This window comes from Sinohyriopsis cumingii, chromosome 11 (assembly GCF_028554795.1).
Source record: "Sinohyriopsis cumingii isolate HCF-2022 chromosome 11, ASM2855479v2, whole genome shotgun sequence".
Lineage (NCBI taxonomy): Eukaryota > Metazoa > Mollusca > Bivalvia > Unionida > Unionidae > Sinohyriopsis > Sinohyriopsis cumingii.
In genome coordinates this window covers 38,939,790-38,964,943 of record NC_142971.1, presented here as the reverse complement: position 1 = coordinate 38,964,943, position 25,154 = coordinate 38,939,790, and the positions used below count along the sequence as shown (strand labels likewise).

Sequence of the window (25,154 nt, the reverse complement as noted above, 5' to 3'; positions counted from 1 at the left end):
GAAGAACAACACAAACAGCGGTCATTAACGTGGGGAATACATTATGCACAGATAAAACCCACCTGAAATTGATTGACATAATTTGCCCTAGGTTGTGGTGGTGATAGTAATAAAATCCAGGTATAAGTTTGTGTAACGCTGGTTTTTACTACTGGAAAACGAATTATTCGGCTCTTTCATACCTCTTTTAGGTAATCAGTACCACTGTACTAGCTGACCAGTCATCGCCTGACATATCTTATCAAAAATTGGTAATAAGTTACAGTTAGAATAGATAAGCGACACTATGAAGACACAATAACAAAGTTAGTTAGAATAGATAAGCGACACTATGAAGACACAATAACATATGAACATTCACTTCAAGAAGATGAAACAATTTGCAATTGTCCTTATTTTGGGGCTTTTATGCCACCACCCAGGGGAGGCTGCACACATTTCCGAGTCTTTACATCAAGGTCTTTGCCTGTGTACAAATGAGCCGAATGTCGTTGTCATCAAAAATCGTGAGTAATGTCTAGAAAACTACATGTATAGTGGATAGCATTTATCGTTCTGAATGTAAATGAATGCATTTTTACCCCGTGGACAGGGGCTAACTCCAGCAAGGTCTAGTAATATTGACTGCCGTCAGAGACATCAATATTTCAATGTATGTTACACATTTATTTTTCAGTCCAAATGGATATAATGGGCGCCCCTTCCCCCATGGATTTCACCTCTAAATATATTTTGGCCTACATCCATAAAACTTAATAGCTGGTCACTATATGTTGGCCCCCTTCCCCTGAAAATAATTCTTCGGGCGCCCCTGATGGTTAAGATGTTAGCCTGAAATGCCCTTTGAGTTGTAGGAAACCCGGAAGCCCCCGGAAGGAATCGCTGATGTTTGGTCGATGACCACCTAAATTCGGAAGTACCAGAACCTGGGATCGAACCCAGGACCGCATAGATGCAAAGCGAGCTTGGCACAGTTGTTATCCGGGGCCAGTCATGGGTTGAAGCTTAAAGGTCTGTTCAAACAGTCTCGTGATTCAAATCGGCATAAAATACCATAATCATTTTATTGTTTGTGTTTGTGTTTCTACCTTTGACTATGCAGGTCTAGAGCTGTTGTTATTGTAAGAACTTGATTTTTAAATACTGTAAGAAGTGGGTGGGGGTGGGGGTCAGTGCATCTCTGACATTGTAATATAACTCACCCCAGCTGGGTTCTGTTTTTCGCAATCATTATACCCCATTTTAATAGCGTAAAATATATGTACCGCTCTCGTGGCCTTTGATACTGCACCGAGTTTGCGCATTTGATATTTGTTTACGGGAAACAGGACTGGCAGCGTACTCTCTTGATTAAACAAAGTTTGACTACAATAGTAATACTTAGCAGATAAACGAAGTAGAATTAAAAGCGGGATATCTGAGAAATGCATATGTAAATTTATTTTAGAAATCAGTCGAGACCGTTATTTTCTGCCTCTCATCAGAGCTGTGTTTCCGTTAGATGAAAGTTTAATCGGTCCTCATTCTGTTCCCGCCATTAAGTTTCCTACTATGGTGATTTCTAAATTGTTTTAATAAATATCGATAAACCATGGAAAGTAATTAGTGCCTGCTTTGCTCAGAGAAATTTTTTGACACTGATGTAATAGACAAAATCTTTCCCTACAGCCGGTCTGAGAGACTCCGTTATCGGCACTCTGGACAGCGGCAAATGTTACGTCACCAATGGTGGGGTTCTACACGTGGATGGCAACACGTGGTACGAGTTAAGAGCTGTTGGAGGAGCGCAAGTAAGGAGAGCAATACGAAAATCTCACATTTACGACAAGTCCTTTTTTGTATACACGCATTAGAAAATACAGAGTTTCTAATTCGACCATACTGTTATATTAGAAAATCAGTTATGAATATTAGATAATGGGCTTATTTTCTTATATCAGATAATAATAATAATAATAATAATAATAATAATGATGATGATGATGATGATGATGATGATGATGATTTCGTACAGCGTCTAATTTTAGAGGCTTTAAGCGCTTTGCAATAGTAGATAACACATAAACACATATACCACGACATGTTTACAAAACAAACACCATGAATTACAAAAGAAAACAATGCTGACAGTTGTTAGTAAATAAACATGAAGTCCTTAAGTCTGTTCTTGTAATCGCAATAAGTGAGTTTTAAGAGCACTCTTGATCGAGATCACCGTGTCCTTGTGTCTAAGATCAATGGGTAATTCGTTCCACGTAGCTGGATCATGGTACGCAATTGAATGTTATCCGTATGACTTCGTCATTGTGGGAACAACAGTGACGTAAGAGGAGCGAAAGTTTCTAGATGAGATATATAAGTGGGTGAGGTCAGGTAGGTATATTAGAATGGAGCCAGTCAACGAAATGTAGCCTGGTGAACCGCTTTTGTGTTTGATTCTGGATCGAACGGGTAGCCAGTGAAGCTTGGAGAGCAGACGGAGGTGTGCTCAGTTCTTTGTACTCCAAGGATGATCCTAGCAGCCGTGTTTTGATACTTTTTTAAAAAAGTTTTTGTAATAAATACAGAGAATAACCAGATAGTTTAAGTGAATTACAATAGTACAGTCTTTAAAGTACTGACGTACACAGAGTGTTAGTGGCATCAACCGAAGGAAATTGCGAATGGAGCTGTTGCGTCACAGCTCCAGACATGCAGCCTTGCGTATGTTTATTACAGGCTGGTGCTTCATTACATGTTTGTATAATAAGAGTGTACTTTCGAGAGTGACTCCTAGCTTTCGTACTGACTGTAAAAATAATGTTGGCATTGCTGATACTTACTGTTCGAGGTAAACAATATGAAAGAGAAGTCTTTGCGTTTTAATCAGATCGCTTCAGTTTTATCATCATTCATCTGTTACTTGTCATCAATAACTTCACATCGGACATACACCTCTCTACGCCTTGGATGGTAGCTTCAGATTCAGCTGGGCAGGTTTTTTATATTTGAGTGTCGTCACTGTACCAATGGTGAGACACTGGATGCCGATCTATGACACTTGAGAGCGGCTGAAGGTATAGAATGAAGACAAAAGGGGCCGAAAACAGAGCCTTGTGGAACACCCAAAACATAGATCAGCTGGGCCAGTATGTTTTCCATTTAAGGACACAGTTTGTTTCCTGTTGACCAAGTAGGACTTGAGCCACAGTAAGGATGTATCGTGAATACCAAATACATACTGGAGACGGTGAAGTAATATAGCCTAGTCTATTGTGTCAACTGTCCCAGGCAAGTCAAAAAGGGTGAGGTCTGTAATCTTTCCACTATCCAAAGCACAGAGAAGGTCATTAACTATTCTCAAAAGGGCAGTTTCAGTGCTATGGTGAGGGCAATATCTAGACTGTACATTGCGAAAAAGACTATTCGAATTCATGAGATTCAAGTTGGGACAGAACAACCTTTGCTAAGATTTTTGAACTGAATCAGACGTTAGAAACAGGTGGGTAGGTCATTAAATCGTTCTGGTCAACTGTCAGTCTCTTCAACAATGGCTTAACTATGGCAGTTTTGAGTAAGATGGAATTCCCATCGGTTAACAAAGGCAATATTGAAATCTAAGCACTCAGCTAGCAATGATGTCGGAATCGGATCGAGTTAACATGAGCTTGGGACGCTCTTTATCACAATCCATTGAAACACGTTCAATGCTGTTTAAGGGTGACGTACACATTCTGTATCACAAGTATATGGTGACGATGAGTCAACTGACATTGTGTTCTAAGGCTTATTTCTAATAGATTGAAGTTTGTCACGGAAGAAATTTGCAAACAGGTCAGGAAGATCGACCGGAGAGAAGGTCGTTGGAAGTGAATAAAGTGAAACCCATCTTCTATATTTCCACAAAAAGAGCACAACCTTTCAACACGGGGTGTGGGGTGTGGGACATTTTCAAACCTAACAATATTTCCGTGAAAGGTTCCGATTCTGGATATACATACTGAGATAACACAGACAGTATACAAAATGATTTAATATATTCCTCAATCTATAGAGTGCTTTCACTGCTTGTGCTACTAGTATTTTTTGACATAAACCACAAGTTTGTTTTAGAAGACAATACACAACCAAGAGTGTTTTTACAAGATACCGCCTCTATCAGGGAATCACCAAACTACCAACTTTTATATACTCTCAGATAGGATTATTTGTAAGACTACAAGTTTATGTTGTTTTTCTTCTTTTTCCCATGTTATCTTTAGCTTCTATGAAGTACAACTAACGATAGTATTAAAAGCTTTTTTTAATATATAAAAATGACACAGATCCTTACATTGTTGTACACATTAAATACAAAATACACATTAGGATCTTAAATGAATCCTTTTATTCGTAGAACATTATTTCAGTCAAATGCAGCGCTCTTTCACTGGTAAATTTAATCGCATCTTACCTGTCTATATCTTAAGAACTAACTGTTCATTATTTGGGTAAGTCATGTCCATTCACATTGTTAATGTACTGAACGTAGCGATATGACTGACACACACACACACACACACACACACACACACACACACACAAAACTTGATATGGTAAAATGTATGGTTTGCCTATCGTGTACATATATCTTAAAGTCACGAGTCAAACCGTAGTCTATAGGCACCATTACTTTCAGCGCAGAATTGTGCACTGATGTATATACATGTTGATCATTTAATCACTTAGTAATTTATGTATCATCCAAATTCAAGGAGTTAAAGATCTTGTTATTTGAAAATAGTTATTACTGAGGTGCATTACTAACATCCTCAATTCCTCTTCCCAAGAGTTTATCCAAACAGATTATGTACGGCGAAGGGGTGAAAAGGTTAATTTAAAATATTCTGCTATTATAATTTAGCAGAATAATACCGTAATTAAAACGTTGATTTATACAAAGATGATAACAAAATCACTTTACTTTCCAATAACCAGAGTCTCTGGTCTGAACAGAGTTTTAGGCCGAGGAGTTCTGGACTCTTTACTCGTAGTACTCGTGGAGCTCAGGTTTCCCCGACCTATTTCTGAGGGTCCCAGAGCATAAACTCAAGATTCCCTTACTTTTTCAAGGCTAGAAAGGAAAAGGAAAAAGTGCACCAATTCTTATTATATATCTGGAAAAAATTTATTATTCAGTAATTGTCCACATTTTTTTATATCATACTGCACTCGATCATCTGCAAAACTAGTTTTTCAAATGAGTTAGTCTCTTCACATTTTATAAATTTTATAACTTTTATAATAATAATATAATAATAATTTTATAATTTTTATAATAATTTACATTTTTCAAATGAGTTAGTTTCTTCACAGGTATAAGTAGTGAATAGGGGCACCCTAGCGTCAAGGGGAATCAGCATTACAGACCGCCCCTGGGCAACTCTAGCGTCAAGGGAAATTTAACATGGGAAAAAATCATGGGCAACTCTAGCGTCAAGGGAAATTGAACATGGGAAAAAATCATGGGCAACTCTAGCCTCAAGGGGAATGGAACATGGGAAAAAAGTCTTGGGCCACTCTAGCCTCAAGGGAATTTAACATGGGAAAAAGTCTTGGGTCACTCTAGCCTCAAGGGGAATTGAACATGGAAAAAAAAATCTTGGGTCTGTTGAGCAACAAGGGAAAATGGAACAGGGTTGGGACCCTATTTTAATACGGTCCCGACCTGATGGGTCTATGGAAATGGAACAGGGGAGAGGGATAGAAGACACACACACACACACACACACACACACACACACACTATAAAATAGATAAAATTAGTAACTACTTACAATATCAACTTCTGTGACGATCGTGGATAAACACCCATGTATCTATTTATAGTTATAATCAGCTTAAATTCCTATGAAAGCTCACTATCTATTTAAAGCTACAACTTGTGGGTTATTCCTTTGGAAAATCCCACTATCTTTTTATAGCCTCAGCTTGAGTGACGTTCCTGTTTATGAACTCTAATACATATGTATAGCTACAACCTGTGGAAATCCCCAAGTCAATATTTATAGTCTCAAAATTTCCAGCGTCAGTGACGTCACTGTACTGAACACTAGGGGATAAATGACAACAGTGTTGCAAGTGGCTGACCTGAATACGCGCTACTGTAGATAGGTAGCTAGAGTGTATTTGAAAGGGATAAAGTGAGTTTTATAGGAACAAACAGAGACCAATACATACATCCACACAAACAAACACACACACACACACACACACACACACTATAAAATAGATAAAATTAGTAACTACTTACAATATCAACTTGTGTGACGATGGTGGATAAACACACACACACACACACACACACACACACACACACACACAGAGGGAAGAAGAAAAAACAAACCCCAAATATATTATCCATACGACGTCGCTAACGCGTACAAACCCCAAATATACTATCCACACTCGGGAGAAAGAAGAAAAAAAAAACAACCAAATATACGATCTACACAACGTACGCGAACACACACACACACACACACACACACACACACACACACACACCACAGAGGGAAGAAGAAAACCATTATACACTATCCACACGGAGTGAAGAAATAACCCTTTATATATACTATCAACAGAGAGTGAAGAAAATAACCCATTATATTCCATCAACACAGAGTGAAGAAGAAAAAGTTTTTTGAAAGCACCTAAGCCCTCACCTGCAATGACCAACTCTGCCAAACACCTACACCCCACCCCCACCCCCAACACTACAAAACCCATTTAACCCGTTATTTTATGGCATCAGTGTGTGATTTAGGAAACATCAAGACACAAAATGATGGATGAATAGACTGACTATTGTTTACGGACTTGCATGCCTAAAGAGCGTGCGTGAAGGAAAACATCCTTCCATTTCAATTCTAACTAAAACATGATCCAGAGGGATAGAGAGAGGTGAAAGAGCATAATTTCATAAAGTGTGAGTAAAAACAAAACACGCCATCCTTATTATACAATGTCAAGACCAAGAGACACTTACGTTTTCTTTCTGGTCTATTCTCTTTTAGAAGTTAGTATGAAATTTCACATCAGGGCCAACGCATCGGCTCACATTGTCAATTTTTCCATTTCCATGTCTTCACTGGCACAAGTTCTTCCTCATCTTCAATTTCTTCTTCTTCTGAATCCCTCTTCTCTTTTTCGTCTTGTTTCTGTTTCTTCTCTTTTCTCTTAGGGCACTCTGAATCCCAGTGTCCTTTCTCCTGACAACGATATTAGGTATCTTGACTTTTGTCTCTCTTTCTTAGACGAAGCAGGTATTCTGGAGACAAATACCCATTTACCTTTGCAGATATAGCAAACTTCATCAGCACTTACACACTTTCGTATGACTCTCATCAAATCAACGACCAAAAGAGTAAGTTTTGTTGCCACTTTCGCCTGTGAATTACGCTTCCGTATGACTTTTAGCATATATTTGACCAGCAGGTCGATCTGTGCTGACTCTTCCATCTTCTTGATCGTTTGAGAGTGGAATGAATAATCTGACGCTAAGACACTCTCCCTATATACAGGGACCTGCTGTTTATGAAACCTAGTCAAATTTAATTTTGCAATAAGATCAAACGATTTCATTGAGAAAATAAAAGGCAATGACGTGCCGTGTCTATTCACACAAGACCTGAAGTGTTAGCTCAAATCCGTGTCAGCGATTTCGAAGACGACATAACTGAGCTTTAATCAATGCTCTCCAATTATGCCACAAAACCACGAGTCCTGATTCACGCCAAAAGAAATTTCGTTCGGTCCATAAAAAATAGTATCACATCTGAGAAACGCAAAAACGAACTTCCAGAAAACTGAGAACGACGGCTTACACCTACAACGTGAAATGTATGAGTTCAAGTAGTGCGTAAAACTTAGTCAAATGAAATTTTTATAGTCAAGACGAAACGATCTCTTTTCGAAGAAGAAAGCAGACACCAAGCGACAATGGCGATCCGTGTCACACAACACTTTTCAAAATGTGTATTATTAGAGGTTTGTTCTAGCGATCTGAACGGTTAAATTAAATGTTGATGTATTTTGCAATAAGACGGACACAATTTCCATGGGATCGCCCATGGTACCATTGTTCGTGCATTAGTTTAATTTTTTTAAATATTTTTTTATATAAATTGCCTTTAGGATAGACAAAGTAAAGCATGGCCATTCTCGTCACTGTGTGAATAGCTACTCAAGTCAATTCAAAGTGAACGCGGTAAGAAAATAAGTATAGCCAATGAAATGGATTACAACGGGTGATGCATTGTTTTGTTCTAAGACTGTGTGGCACAATAATCCCTACGCTCTTGCGTTGTTACCATTACAGTGCAGACAGACTGGAATGTGAACTTACAAGCCCTCTTTGTGTATTGTACCATTTCTTCTTACCACATCAAAATACTGAGCGTCACAGTATTGGTTCGCGTTTTCAAGCTGACCATTTTGTTATATCTCATTTAAACATTTTAACATAAACACTCACACTCACATCGGTAGAGTCAGAACAGACGTGTTACAGTATTGAGGGCATGTTATCTTTTTTTCTTCAAACTAATAAATTTGGGGTTTGTATGAAGTAAAGAACCGAAAGTACAGTGAACCTCAAGGATGATGACCCAATCTGTCTGTCTATTGACGCGTGTATTTACTTAAGAAGAAATATGACCTCTAAAACACAAAAAGATACGGCAAGCATGATTAGAATGAACACAACGATGTTTTCCTTCACGCCCGTGTAATTTAGAGTTTCAATCGTCTTTGAAGACAAACTTGGACTCCTTTTGTAGGGCTTGAAATAAAAAAAAAATGAAAAATCTTAAGCACTTTGCTATAGATAATTTCATCAACAGACTAAACAACATAAATACCGTTACAACACCAGAAAGCCTTAAATCTTCTATCAAAAAGAAATGCATAAAAAAATTAAAGATTAACGATAACTAACCAATGAAACCGAATTTAACAAAGGCAATGACATGCGAAGAAATGCCTCTCACTTTGGAAAGGTAGGCGAATGTAATCTGTCATGCACCATCAACTTGAAAAAAATTATAAACAGAGAGAAATCTGAATTCAAAATTCATTTTTTTTAAAAAGAAATTGTTTCGTTTCTTTTTTCTTTTTTGGAACAAATCTAAGCACTAATATAGAGTGGAAAAGGGAAAATGCACATAAAAGCTTTGATAGTTCTGAAAAAACGAGGGGATATTCCTAACGTTCATAATCACCTATATATGCTTGGACTTGACTGTGACTTGTCCACAAAACAAGATGTACATATTTCTGGTCAAGCTGCAAGTGTGTACGTGATTTGGAAAATGGTAAAAATTGGATATACAATTTTCTCGTGACACTTATAAAGTGAAGAGTCTGTGCAAGTGTCAAAAGCCAAAGTCATATAAGTTTTGTATTTTGTACGGCGTGTAAAGATTTCCACTTTAGAAAATGTGAAGTATCACAAGTTATTATCACAAACAGAAGTGGAACATAGGGGCTTGCAAGAAAGAAAATAACCCAGACAGTTGGTGTCATCAAGATTGCTAGAGACGGTACCCGAACTTGCTTGCTTGCTTGCTTGAATTAAAGTGACTTTCGCTCTAATGGAGCATGTATCGCTGGTTTAATAACGCAACGCGTGATTTTTAATTACTCCTAGGGGAAGCAAAGAGAGCCTCATCCCCCAGGCTTTTATGTACTCACAGACTACTTTTAAATTTAGCCACTCAGGTGTAGGACTGACTAGTCCTTAACAACCTGACTGAAAGGCTTAAACATGAGTGGGAATAGTCTCACCACACACTCATTTTTCTGCCCGAGCGTGGTAAAGGAGGATAAAGGTGATCAGCAAGACAGCCATGGGTGTTAAGTACTGAACAAAACGCTAGCCCGTACTTATTTCAAGTCAAGTCCCGTTTTTGCCAATGGACAATAAAAAGTACCAATAATGTGTTAACCACCTGTGCAATTAGTTCAAATCTAACGATTCTGTTAAATTTCCTACTTCCTAACATATCTATCTAATATTAGTACTTAGTGTACATAAAAATAGCCATACTGATCTTATTTAAATTATTATGTCTAAGCGACATATACCAGTTTGGTCACTGTTAGGTTTAAAAAGTTAAATTTGTTGCGGTGTTCCAATGGGTCAAGTTTGTTTCGAGAATAGTTTAGTCAAGGAGGGATACCAAGCCAAATATGGTTCCTTATTTAATAAAAGGCAATCTTTTGGAGCCCTAGAAAAGGCTGTTTTTTCTGTTAGAAGGTAACACGTCTCTCTTTTGCTTTCACTTTCTTTCCCCCACTCCTAGTCTCATGATTTTTGATATCAGGAAATGCGTAGCCATGATGGGCGCAATGTAAGCAGCGGCTTCTACCAGTTGACTGAGGGGGTATCCAGTGTAGGCTTGTCTGTAGAATTTGAGGAGAACTCTGACCCATAATCCCCATTGAGAAGGTCTTGGTTTAAAGGTGTCTAGAGATTTGTAGGCAACGTACTGTATGGCTCTTATACACTGTCTTGCTTTGTTGACGTCATACAATGCTTGATCTAGCCCCATTTCGGTGTACTTCTCAACGAGGGTCAGCGTCCCTTCCTCCTCCTCAACCGCATATATTTCCTCTTCTGATTATGATACTAATTCTTCAGTTGAGGTAGATAGTTTCAAATCCGCTGCGATGGTGTCTGTCGCTGTTATTGTTGTTATGGTTGTTATTTCAGCTGGGATTGCCTGTAGTATCGGAGTGAGAGAAGAACGTAGTGCCTTCGATAATTGAGTCTGAGTTTGCCATACCGTTTGTCTAACATAATTGGCCCTTTGTTCTGCCACCACTCTTTCCGGGGTGGGTTGTTTGTTAGGTATAGTCGGCTGTTGACTAGATGTTATTTGTGGTCTCGAGGTGAGTGGAGTGCTAACTGTCTGGGTCTGCATTTCTTGCTCCCGCTGCTGTTGCGTATATTTCTTCCCTCCACACCGAGTTCTGGGTCTAATTATTTTAATTTTGTTGTACCCGAACTTACATTATCCATATTATCACAAAAAAACAAAAAAAACCGCACAGACCTAAAAGAAACATTCACTCACTTTTTACTGACCATCACTATTTTAAAAATTTTGATAGGCGACGGAAACGAAGGGCTTAGAGTCACACTTGCTAACCAATATAAAGAAATCATGTGCTTATAGACTCACTTCTGTTTTTTTATTTCTAACTGACTAACATATTATAGGCAATGGAATGTTATTTCTTTTCGAGAGTATGGGGTAGCCCTGAAAAGTTTTTTTGTTTTTATTTTTTTTTTTAATTTTTTTTTTGGGAACTTGAAGCTATGGCGATCTTTTAGGTTATAAGATTGCGGCCTCCTTTGACGATAGGCTTTCTCGCAGGATAAGGTCTGCTTCTTCGGAAAGAGAAGAAGAACTCTTTGGTATCGATACGACAGTCGACAAAGCCTCTGTCAGGTTCATGCTGCTGCTGCTGTTGCTGCTCTCTCTGCTGTTTATGAAGTCTGTACTTCTCCGTCCATTCTTCTTTCTCCTTCTTGATTTCCTCCTTGAAGAGCTCTTCTTTCAGGTCTTCAGTGACTTTCAACATTCTCACATTCTCTATCTCTTCAGGTCGCGATATCAGACTTGTCATGACCCTATGCAAATTCACATAGGTTTCGTTCAACTTAGCTAGTCTGGAGTACATCTTCGTAGGAAGATGAGTCGACAATGGATGGGCATACTGGAGACTGCTCCGTTTTTATGGTCAAAGCGCGGACGCGAAGGAAAACATCCCTACACGGTTTTCGAGTCGGAACGTTCAATGAGTGTCATGAGAGGGATAGTAAGAAGTCAAAGAGCATGAATCAGGATACCTATAGCCAAACAAATCACAAAGGCATTTTTTCTTTATTCAAAACACAACATTTTTTATTCAAAATCACTTAACACTAACAATATTTAAACAATATAACATCAAACATTTTTTTTTCAAATCACAAACATTTTTTCTCAACTAACACATTATTTTGGACAGGGCTGACAACGTTGTGAATGAAATTGTGATTTCCACTGTTGGAAGTCGTTAGGCCATTGATGGACACTACCTTTCCTACCTTGAGACAAAAGATAAGCATAATTGTCACAAAATCATTTATCTACTTTCACATCGTTTCTAGAAGAACGAGGATCAAAATGAGTCACTAAATGTTCTAAGGAATAGCCCAGGCTGCGATGATGCAGAAAATACACACAATATTGTCCACACACCAAGGAATCTGTGCCTTGTAATTTCACATTATTGAATCGGATGGTCTGAGCATTTCTTCTCATAAAGTCGATGATATCGTCTTCCAAAGGAGGCAATCCATAGGAATCGAAATATTCCACACATCCTTCTTGAGGAAAGTAGACGGCTACCCAGTGAGTTCCTGGGAGATGACTGTCGTCCGTGTTGATCACATAAGCTTGATGGTCTTGAGGTTTGCGATGAGGGAGTTCATCTTTTGCACAGACGACAGGATTCCAAGAAGCCGTGTACGAGCTGTGGTTCAAAAGGTAATAAAGTTCCCAGGTATCCATGTTTTTTTCTTCTTCACAGGTAATGATAAGTGATCAATTCGATCCTGACTTTTTGCTTGAAAATGTCTGACAAGGAACCGTTTAATCGCCTCGTCTCCCAACTCTGATCCAAGAGAGCTTCGATGCGATGGATCTCTTGAGTGGTTAATGGAGGAAAAGAACATTCACGCAAGCCTTTATACCACTGTTGCAACACGTCTTCTTCCGAGATGAGACTCCAAGCTTCGTCCAGATATTCGTCCAATTTTTCTTCTTGATTCAACATCAGGCATTTATCGTGTTGAATTTGACTGGGATGATCGTTATGACATCCACAGCAATCTTTCTTGATCAATTCCTTCATTTTTTTCTGCCAAGACTACAGCATAACAGGAAACTAAATGGGCTTCTTGTTCTGGCCATCTAGACTTCATCATGGTGACTTCTTCGTCTTTGTCTTGGGTTTCTCCTTCCTCGGGATCTTCACATTCCATGTCCAAAGAATCCCTACTATATAAACATTGATAAAAGATTTCCATGACTTCTAATAGTCTAGAATGACTTCTCTCAAACTGTTGATTTCTATCGCATTGTCAAATTCAGCATACAGGATGACGTTCACCATATTATCTGCGCTTAGATTTTCTGCAAACTGAATTTCCACACGAATCTGGCCGGATTTTATAGGGTGGAAATGTCCCTCGTCGCTGTCTTGACTTACAATTCGTTAGAGAACCGTTTTCGAAAATGGAGTTTCACTGTAACTTTCCCTTTGGTGAATGGAATATTTTGTCCCAGATCTCCTTTTATAGCAATGTTGACAGTGTCCAAATACGACTTACTGACGGGCAAATAATGAGGATGTACAAATTCCCGGTGTACGTGATAGGTGTTTCCATCTTCCTGGTCACTGGTCGTGGCACTATCCACTTTGAAAGGAATGACACGCAGTAACGGTACGGAGGTGTGTCCCACCACGTTGTACTCCACCACATCGGAATACACAAAGATCAAATTCAGTCCTTGGTTCAGTTCTATCGGGTTTCCAAAAGCTCTGTAAAAATCCATATTACTGTTGATCTTGGGGCTCAAATTGTTTGCGACGATTTCTGCATGTCCAGCCAAAATTTCAAACAAACTACCATTGAACCTGAGGGACAATGTGTCCGTATCTTGAAATTTGATCATGAGACGATGAGCCACTTTATGGTATTCAATCTTCACACTTTTTTGGCTCTGTTCAGTGCTTTGCCAAAGGCTAAGTTGAACCTGTCCGCAATAGTGTCCACCAAATGTTCACCACTAAAATAATAACCTGAAGGAATTTTCAAGGTGTAGATAATGAAGGCTGGATTGCTGGCTGGTCTTGTGTCCCCTAAAAACCCGATTTGATTGATTTCTTCTTCCAATTGGGCATTCAGGATTTCCACCTGGAAAGTGTTTTGCTTTTTGGTGATGTTTTTCATTTGTGTTGGGTGAATGATTTCCACCAAAGCCACTTCCCAATGGGCTTCGTGATCTAATTGGATGGTTTGAGGTAACTTGACCGTGTAACAGCACAAAGTGTTGTTGGGAAACACCTCCATAGAACTGTCACTGGGTAAGGTTAAGTAAAATTGGTTGTTATTGTTCATAATTCCAGAGGTCTGTGACTGTCCGAGGGGTTACTGGAAGTCAGGGAGTGCCTCCGCCCAAAATGGGTTGTTGTTGTTGTTAGAGTGGTGACTGACACTGGGCGCAAGATTCCCGTTGTTCCCGTTCGAGGAGAATTTCAGGGAGGGATTGGGAAGCAGGTAACCGATGCAACTGCTCAATAAAATGGTCCACAATTGTTTGTCCCCTTGTTGCAAACTCAAATTGGCAATGGCTGCCCCGATGACACAATACACCACGAAGATTTAGCAGAAAAAGACGATTTGCGTTTTAGGCACACGTTCTCCACACCACACCCACAAGGGTTGTTTTTGCAAATCTTGCAGAGAAGAATTGGGTGAAGGAGTGATCGCAGTAGCTGAATCTGTGCGAAAGGGCATGATGGTCACTTCTTTTTTATAGTCGATGACTTGCGAAGCGTCGATCCAAGAATCAAAGCTGGGTGAATATCCTTTCCAACGTACTTTGACTTCTTTGACACGTCGTTTGCCCACTTTACGGGTTCTGCGTTCGAGAATGCCTTCGATATCATACACGTCTTCTTTTTTGGTGACACGACTTGATTTGAAATAAGTACGGGCTGGCGTTTTGGGGAGTACTTAACATCCATCGCTGGCTTGCTGAGCACCTTTTTTCCTCCTTTACCACGCTCGGACATCGTACACGTGGCAGAATGTGGAACGATTTCCACCTGCCACACGCCCATGTGTCCTAATGTGACGTCATCGCTACCGACCAACCGTAGCGGGCTTTACATACTGCTTGGGTTGACACCTGAGGCTTTTCAAACCAACTAAGAAAAATGAGTGTGTGGTGAGACTATTCCCACTCATGTTTAAAGCCTTTCCGTCAGGTTGTTAAGGACTAGTCAGTCCTACACCTGAATGGCTAAATTTAAAAGTAGTCTGTGAGTACATAAAAGCCTGGGGGATGAGGCCCTCTTTCCTTCCCCAGGAGTAATTAAAAATCACGCGGTGCGTTATTAAACCAGTGATACATGCTCCATTGGAGCGAAAATCACTTTAATTCAAGTAAGCAAGCAAGCAAGTTCGGGTACCGTCTCTAACACTCTTGATGACACCAACTGTCTGGGTTATTTTCTTTCTTGCAAGCCCCTATGTTCCACTTCTGTTTGTGATAATAACTTGTGATACTTCACATTTTCTAAAGTGGAAATCTTTACACGCCGTACAAAATACAAAACTTATATGACTTTGGCTTTTGACACTTGCACAGACTCTTCACTTTATAAGTGTCACGAGAAAATTGTATATCCAATTTTTACCATTTTCCAAATCACGCACACACTTGCAGCTTGACCAGAAATATGTACATCTTGTTTTGTGGACAAGTCACAGACAAGTCCAAGCATATATAGGTGATTATGAACGTTAGGAATATCCCCTCATTTTTTCAGAACTATCAAAGCTTATATGTGCATTTTCCCTTTTCCACTCTATATTAGTGCTTAGATTTGTTCCAAAAAAGAAAAAAGAAACGAAACAATTTTTTTAAAAAAAATGAATTTTGAATTCAGATTTCTCTCTGTTTATAATTTTTTTCAAGTTGATGGTGAATGACAGAGTACATTCGCCTACCTTTCCAAAGTGAGAGGCATTTCTTCGCATGTCATTGCCTTTGTTAAATTCGGTTTCATTGGTTAGTTATCGTTAATCTTTAATTTTTTTATGCATTTCTTTTTGATAGAAGATTTAAGGCTTTCTGGTGTTGTAACGGTATTTATGTTGTTTAGTCTGTTGATGAAATTATCTATAGCAAAGTGCTTAAGATTTTTCATTTTTTTTATTTGAAGCCCTACAAAAGGAGACCAAGTTTGTCTTCAAAGACGATTGAAACTCTAAATTACACGGGCGTGAAGGAAAACATCGTTGTGTTCATTCTAATCATGCTTGCCGTATCTCTTTGTGTTTTAGAGGTCATATTTCTCCTTAAGTAAATACACGCATCAATAGACAGACAGATTGGGTCATCATCCTTGAGGTTCACTGTACTTTCGGTTCTTTACTTCATACAAACCCCAAATTTATTAGTTTGAAGAAAAAAAGATAACATGCCCTCAATACTGTAACACGTCTGTTCTGACTCTACCGATGTGAGTGTGAGTGTTTATGTTAAAATGTTTAAATGAGATATAAAAAAATGGTCAGCTTGAAAACGCGAACCAATACTGTGACGCTCAGTATTTTGATGTGGTAAGAAGAAATGGTATAATACACAAAGAGGGCTTGTAAGTTCACATTCCAGTCTGTCTGCACTGTAATGGTAACAACGCAAGAGCGTAGGGATTATTGTGCCACACAGTCTTAGAACAAAACAATGCATCACCCGTTGTAATCCATTTCATTGGCTATACTTATTTTCTTACCGCGTTCGCTTCGAATTGACTTGAGTAGCTATTCACACAGTGACGAGAATGGCCATGCTTTACTTTGTCTATCCTAAAGGCAATTTATATAAAAAAATATTTAAAAAAATTAAACTAATGCACGAACAATGGTACCATGGGCGATCCCATGGAAATTGTGTCCGTCTTATTGCAAAATACATCAACATTTAATTTAACCGTTCAGATCGCTAGAACAAACCTCTAATAATACACATTTTGAAAAGTGTTGTGTGACACGGATCGCCATTGTCGCTTGGTGTCTGCTTTCTTCTTCGAAAAGAGATCGTTTCGTCTTGACTATAAAAATTTCATTTGACTAAGTTTTACGCACTACTTGAACTCATACATTTCACGTTTTAGGTGTAAGCCGTCGTTCTCAGTTTTCTGGAAGTTCGTTTTTGCGTTTCTCAGATGTGATACTATTTTTTATGGACCGAACGAAATTTCTTTTGGCGTGAATCAGGACTCGTGGTTTTGTGGCATAATTGGAGAGCATTGATTAAAGCTCAGTTATGTCGTCTTCGAAATCGCTGACACGGATTTGAGCTAACACTTCAGGTCTTGTGTGAATAGACACGGCACGTCATTGCCTTTTATTTTCTCAATGAAATCGTTTGATCTTATTGCAAAATTACATTTGACTAGGTTTCATAAACAGCAGGTCCCTGTATATAGGGAGAGTGTCTTAGCGTCAGATTATTCATTCCACTCTCAAACGATCAAGAAGATGGAAGAGTCAGCACAGATCGACCTGCTGGTCAAATATATGCTAAAAGTCATACGGAAGCGTAATTCACAGGCGAAAGTGGCAACAAAACTTACTCTTTTGGTCGTTGATTTGATGAGAGTCATACGAAAGTGTGTAAGTGCTGATGAAGTTTGCTATATCTGCAAAGGTAAATGGGTATTTGTCTCCAGAATACCTGCTTCGTCTAAGAAAGAGAGACAAAAGTCAAGATACCTAATATCGTTGTCAGGAGAAAGGACACTGGGATTCAGAGTGCCCTAAGAGAAAAGAGAAGAAACAGAAACAAGACGAAAAAGAGAAGAGGGATTCAGAAGAAGAAGAAATTGAAGATGTGGAAGAACTTGTGCCAGTGAAGACATGGAAATGGAAAAATTGACAATGTGAGCCGATGCGTTGGCCCTGATGTGAAATTTCATACTAACTTCTAAAAGAGAATAGACCAGAAAGAAAACGTAAGTGTCTCTTGGTCTTGACATTGTATAATAAGGATGGCGTGTTTTGTTTTTACTCACACTTTATGAAATTATGCTCTTTCACCTCTCTCTATCCCTCTGGATCATGTTTTAGTTAGAATTGAAATGGAAGGATGTTTTCCTTCACGCACGCTCTTTAGGCATGCAAGTCAGTAAACAATAGTCAGTCTATTCATCCATCATTTTGTGTCTTGATGTTTCCTAAATCACACACTGATGCCATAAAATAACGGGTTAAATGGGTTTTGTAGTGTTGGGGGTGGGGGTGGGGTGTAGGTGTTTGGCAGAGTTGGTCATTGCAGGTGAGGGCTTAGGTGCTTTCAAAAAACTTTTTCTTCTTTACTCTGTGTTGATGGAATATAATGGGTTATTTTCTTCACTCTCTGTTGATAGTATATATAAAGGGTTATTTCTTCATTCCGTGTGGATAGTGTATAATGGTTTTCTTCTTCCCTCTGTGGTGTGTGTGTGTGTGTGTGTGTGTGTGTGTGTGTTCGCGTACGTTGTGTAGATCGTATATATGGTTGTTTTTTTTCTTCTTCCTCCCGAGTGTGGATAGTGTATTTGGAGTTTGTATGCGTTAGCGACGTTGTGTGGATAGTATATTTGGGGTTTTTATGCGTTAGCGACGTTGTGTGGATAGTATATTTGGGGTTTGTACGCGTTAGCGACGTTGTATGGATACTATATTTGGGGTTTGTTTTTTCTTCTTCCCTCTGTGTGTGTGTGTGTGTGTTTATCCACGATCGTCACACAAGTTGATATTTTAAGTAGTTACTAATTTTATCTATTTTATAGTGTGTGTGTGTGTGTGTGTGTGGATGTATGTATTGGTCTCTGTTCCTATAAAACTCACTTTATCCCTATCAAATACACTCTACCTACCTACCTACAGTAGCGCGTATTCAGGTCAGCCACTTGCAACACTGTTGTCATTTATCCCCTAGTGTTCAGTACAGTGACGTCACTGACGCTGGAAATTTTGAGACTATAAATATGGACTTGACTTGGGGATTTCCACAGGTTGTAGCTATACATATGTATTAGAGTTCATAAACAGGAACGTCACTCAAGCTGAGGCTATAAAAAGATAGTGGGATTTTCCAAAGGAATAACCCACAAGTTGTAGCTTTAAATAGATAGTGAGCTTTCATAGGAATTTAAGCTGATTATAACTATAAATAGATACATGGGTGTTTATCCACGATCGTCACACAAGTTGATATTGTAAGTAGTTACTAATTTTATCTATTTTATAGTGTGTGTCTTCTATCCCTCTCCCCTGTTCCATTTCCATAGACCCATCAGGTCGGGACCATATTAAAATAGGGTCCCGACCCTGTTCCATTTTCCCTTGTCGCTCAAAAGACCCAAGATTTTTTTTTCCATGTTCAATTCCCCTTGAGGCTAGAGTGACCCAAGACGTTTTCCCCATGTTCAATTCCCTTGAGGCTAGAGTGGCCCAAGGCTTTTTTCCCATGTTCAATTCCCCTTGAGGCTAGAGTTGCCCATGATTTTTTCCCATGTTCAATTTCCCTTGACGCTAGAGTTGCCCGGGGGGGTCTGTAATGCTAATTCCCCTTGACGCTAGGGTGCCCATATTCACTACTTGTATATATTGCGTTCTAATCACTGAAGTCTTCGAGTTCAATATTTCTTATTATCCAGATTTTATCAATGTTATTAATTGAGCGCAGCCATGAATTCAGTTACTTGAGTTTTTATTTTGTGTTTAAACAAATACCCGTCATTCGTAATTTTATTGGTTTTTGTTGCATTTGTGTAAAAGCGAGTTCCATTTTGAACATCACAATAACAGAATTCTAATTAATTGCCATTTTATTTCAGCTGGCTTGGGTTGACGGCTTCTATATGACTTTATCCGACATAAAAACATGTAATCCCAACCTCAATTTCACAAGCCCTATTAATACAGGTAACTCAGGTGTACTTTATTCTCTACTGTATTACTCTACATGTAATATAGGTAATTAAAGTGTACTCTGTTCTCTCCTGTAATACTCTACATGTAATATAGGCAACTCAAGTGTACATTATTCTCTACTGTAATAATATACATGTAATACAGGTAACTCAAGTGTACTTTATTCTCTACTGTAATACTCTACATGTAATATAGGTAACTCAAGTGTACTCTATTCTCTACTGATAAATCATAGTCCGAATTTACCTTCCCTGAATCAGTATAATATGTTAAGATGTCGCAAGAAGATGTTACTTGGGAATTAGATTTGAAACGAGCCACCCAAGTTTTCATCTAAAGGTTTTTATTGTTTTTCTTCTTCTAATGTGATGCTTGTAGACTATGCCTATAAAAGCTCAGAAAGAGAAACAAATTATGAGCAATAAATACCAATGACACAGAGGGAAGGCATATGACACAGATTGTAAATAATTTTAAGAAATACTAATAGACAATGATTTCAAATCAATAAAGTTAATCTAAATGTTTGCATCATGTTCGTTACTTAACATCAAATTTTGTCATTATCAGGTGTACATTACGCACACTCGCGTCTGTATATGCAGAATTAATAACATTTTGACATGACGATAAAGACATTGATTGTTCATCATTTATAAAGATTTTAATTTTATTCATAGGTTCAAGAAACAGATGCATTATTTATGGAAAGTAAGTAGAATCTACCTATTTCTTCCTTGTTGTTTTTGTTTTATGGAAAGGGGTAATGACTGAAACATATTAAGCTGTAAAGGCTTGCATTTTGTCATCGGCAGTTATAAGATATATATATATATATATATATATATATATATATATATATATATATATATATATATATATATATATATATATATATTAAACGTGTAAACTTAATGAATAATTTTTGTTGATACCACCATGAACAGGAGTTAAAAATATAAAAGGCTTTGTGTGTGTGTCTAATATATATATATATATATATATATATATATATATATATATATATATATATATATATAAAGAATTTGACTAAAGTAATCATCTAATTTTAATCGCATTGACTTCCAGCACATTTATACATGGGCAAAAATTTCAAGTGCATGGTCTGTTCTGTACGTGCGATAACGGATTACCAGCATGCTCGTTCACCGGACACCACTGCGAATCAGGAGGAGGGTAATGTACTCTCTCCCTCTCTCTGAATGTTTGCATGTACATAAGCCCTATCAATAATTTTCCTTGTAATTTTAAACTAAATGCCAAATAACAACAGAACCTGAACGTATTGATGTTATGCTGTAGCAGTGGATGCACTTTGAAATCAATTATTTCGATTTAAACAGTTTGGAAAGTGAATGTGTTTTAAGTGTCAGCTCCAATGGCTCAGCTGGTTGAAACGACCATCTTGTCGAGTACACGTTTCCAGATGTTATCTACTGTCCGTCTGCGCATATTTTTCTTTCACCTATAACAGTGTTATTAAACTGTTTGCTCCATCCAAGGTTAGACATGAAGCAAACTAAGTTATGTACATGTATTTTTAAGCGGTTTACAAACGTATTTTAAGACTTCTTTTTATAAAAAGCAACAAAAAGGAAGAAAATCAGATCAGTGTTGTTATGATGTTATTTAATTATGGAGCTTTTCTTCAGAATTGTTACTTGTCATTCAGAGGAAAAAAAATTGTCGGAGACATATTTTCATCTCATCTTACAAAAGGAAGTTGGGATATAATTCTATTCACAGAAAGAATCAATTGCCAAGTAAACAACCATAACACTGTTTTCGCTCGTTCTAAAGTACCCGTCGAACAAAATAATTGCAACATTCGTACACCAGTTAATAACATCTTGTTAATTTATCTTCAGCTTTTATCCAGATCGATCGACATTTGTGTCAAATGGTCAAGTCTGTACATGCGCAAACGGAACTGCCACTTGCAAGAGTTTGGATCCGAGTTCTGGAACCCACCCCGGAGACTTGGTGGGCTAAGTCTTCAAATGACACCCAGTGTGGACTTGACTGGCTAAAATTTTACATGTTATAAAACGTTTTCAGTCTTTATGTAAACATATCTTGGCGGCAACTTTAAAAGTTTCATAGTCTTCTATAACAAGTCCATGCCTCTGTATTTTAACTATTTCCTGGGCATAATTTTAACGATGTAACTATATGGAAAAGTTAGTATAGTAAACGTTCCGATTGTTTCGAGTTCATATGAATGATCAGTCTCCCATTTCACCATTTTGCAGAATTACAGCCCTTGATTGTCAGACCTACCCACCTTCTTTCCTGCATAATGACTACTTTAAATATTTCAACCCAATTTTACAATGAGGCTCGATCTGGAGTTGACCTAGGCCGAGTTTGATTGGCAGCATGATACATCGTCATCGTTTAGCGGAGTTACAGATCCTGACTGACAGACCCAGACCCACTATAATTTCCATAAAACAAATTTATTGGATTTCAATTAAATCTGGTAGATAATTTTGTACTGATACGATCATGCCTGAGGTTGATTATCAGCATTCTACGTCGTTATTTAATGGAGTTATATCATTTTTCTGGCCAGTTCACTTTCTTATCTTCACAATAAGGTAATTAAAACTGGATTTCAAACCAGTTGGGTCTGCAGCTTGATATAGATGATACAGTTGTCAGCATTATATGTCAGAGGCGTCCAACCTCTACTGGTTGCAGGCCAAAACAGAAGAAAAAAATGCTTAACGTCATGGGCCACATGAGCAAGATAATTATGTATAATAATTAAAATGCATATTTTTCAAAAGGACTGCCTACATGGTCACGGTCCACTCAATGCGAAGGACTGGACTGCATGCAGCCCGCAGGTTGGATATGCATATTTAACGCCAATTAGCAGAGTTATGTCCCTGATTATCAGTCTCTGCCACTTTCGTTTCTGTACATGATTGGATCTTAAACAAATTTAGTATTTAGTAGGCAGTTTGATATTAGTATGTCCTTTTCTGAGACTGACTGTCAGTGTTGCTTTGGATAATGTTCAACAATAAGCAGCAATATCGATTTTCCATCAAACGACCTGCATAATCGTTTAGCAGTCTCACTCTTTTCACGTTCACTTTGACAGTAAAGACCTATTTTCCAGTGACAACGTGAGTCAGGCAATGAGAATGTGTCTTATGCACTTTTAAGTTCACATTTATTAAAACAACTGGCAAACTTCTAATCATTTAACCATAAATTTTGAGTTATTTACCGCCGTAGCAAACATATGTAAGCAAGTAGGCTGTTCATCAGCAGCCCAAATTACGCATTTGATATCCAATGCTAATCTAGCTGTGACAGGCAGTCACCAAACAAGCCATCCCATTTTCAAGCCTAACTCAATGTAAACCAAATTGCCGATTTTGTTTCTGTGTGAACTTACAAGCAAAAAGCTCTAGCTTTTCAGGCTAATGCATTTTACCTTAAAAATTTTGGAGGATGTTAAAATACGAACTATCCAGTGAGACCCTGTTCCTCCCTTGCTCAATCATAATACACTCACATTGGGTTACCTCCCTTCATTAGGATAACACTTCTGCAACAATGGAAATTTGGTTGTAACATACAACCTGGAGAAAAGCAATGTTTTGATAACTGCACCATATTTAATTTAAACTGCATTTGCTGCAACATTTTGTCTACAATGGCTTTAGAACAGATTGGGAAGATTTTGCATAATATGTTGGAGGGAAAGGTAAAGAATTCCTTGTAATTATGGAGCACCAGATTCTTTATGTTACAAGGCAATATGTGGCACAGGTCACAATATACTCATGACGACACAATAAAAAGCCTCGAAACACAACCTGTTTTTTTCTGCCATGATTTTGTAAGGATTTCAATCTGTGAAAATATACACAAGGTAGGATCCTATCAATGTATTAATACAGAAAGTCCATACACTAGGGTTTAGAAGACCCTCTGGGTTTAAAACAGCAATATATTCAGAAAGAGTATTACCTGTGAGATGCATGATGATCAATGATCAAAAACAGTAGACAAGAACAATAATTCAGGATATATAATACAAGATGAATCATGAGCAGGCTAAGTTGATTATTATCAGTTATATAATTAACATGGCCACTACAGATTGCTCTCATATCATATTTCCTTAATACACATATCTGGTAATAATAATAATAATAATGTTAAATATTTAATAAATGCATACTAATATGTTCAGGGCAAATGCTGACAAACTCTTCAAGGATGTTGTAACCACAGCTACTCTGCCAAGTTTTGTTCGATATCATACCGCTGATATTTTGTAATTCATTTAAGTATTATTAATATTTCTTCAAAAATAATGAATGGAACCTAAATTATAACATTTACAACTGAATTTAAAAAAAATGTCTTGTAAGATTTATATAAATAGTGAACTCCATAAAAATAGTATCTTTCACAGCTATCACTGATGCCTGAAACTGAAATGCCAGCAACATGAACTTAAGAAATTAGCATAAATAATGGGTCTCAGTCATTGTTTCTTTAAAATGTATCTTCTTTTATCTTTCATTTGCTGCAGAGATATTAGATCCAAGCCTAATAAATGACATAAAATGACACAGGTTAACAGCTATACCAATTGTTTATTTTACAATGAATCTCTGGAAAAAGCAAACGAACTGAAACTTTCAGAAAATTCATGATTGTAAGCAGCTTAACATAGAGATTTTTTGTAATTGCGGTATGATGTTTAAAATATTAATATATATATCTACCTATGTGAGTAAAGATTGAACACATGAACATATATGCATGTGTAATGAAACCTAAACCATAGTATCCCCATTCCTCAGTGTACCGTATATACAAGCACTCATTTATAAGTAAAGTCCAACTGCACCAGACCCAGATCTATCATCACGTACTGTGCCAGTAGATTTGAGTCTATGCAGTTTGTTTTGAAGTAAAGAGTAGAATAAACAACATAGACCTTGATCTGGTGCCACATTATGCTTTTAGTGAAAACATGATGTTCATATGACTATCCATTTGATCTTCAAGTGGAACTATTTTTATTTTCAACAACTAGACTTTATGTTGAGTATTCTGGTGAAAACCTGGATTCATTATGAATTTTCATTCAGAAGGAGTGGTGACAATTTCTAGAAATCTACTCTGGTGGCCATATATCGGTAAGCTGCAATCTGCCAAGACTTGACAGAACAACTAGAGTAGCCATAGCATGTTTGACCTGTTTCACAGCAGTGCTGCTCAGAAAGATTATTGTCAATGCTTAGAAAAATTTAAGTAGACGTTTGGGAAAGTTTAAACAGTACCGTCATAGCGACATATGTAGTTCGGACAA

At 37.8% G+C, this 25,154-nt stretch overlaps 1 protein-coding gene across 1 annotated transcript; it reads left to right on the top strand.

Annotated features, from left to right (window-relative positions):
• The first annotated feature begins 282 nt into the window (after nt 1-282).
• Nucleotides 283-23,642, top strand: LOC149787955 (uncharacterized). The gene is made up of 6 exons (XM_089975690.1): nt 283-506; nt 1,669-1,790; nt 19,690-19,777; nt 20,467-20,497; nt 20,876-20,983; nt 21,676-23,642. The coding sequence occupies exons 1-6, from the start codon at nt 350-352 to the stop codon at nt 21,797-21,799; spliced, it is 630 nt and encodes a 209-aa protein (XP_089831816.1). The 5' UTR covers nt 283-349; the 3' UTR covers nt 21,800-23,642.
• The last annotated feature ends 1,512 nt before the right edge of the window (nt 23,643-25,154 follow it).

What these genes read in the sequence shown, in the direction of transcription:
- LOC149787955 (XM_089975690.1), top strand. Translation starts at nt 350, where the DNA reads ATGAACATTCACTTCAAGAAGATGAAACAATTTGCAATTGTCCTTATT. An exon ending in TGTCGTTGTCATCAAAAATC is followed by an intron (nt 507 to 1,668) that starts GTGAGTAATGTC and finishes CTTTCCCTACAG; the next exon opens with CCGGTCTGAGAGACTCCGTT. An exon ending in CACAAGCCCTATTAATACAG is followed by an intron (nt 19,778 to 20,466) that starts GTAACTCAGGTG and finishes TTTTATTCATAG; the next exon opens with GTTCAAGAAACAGATGCATT.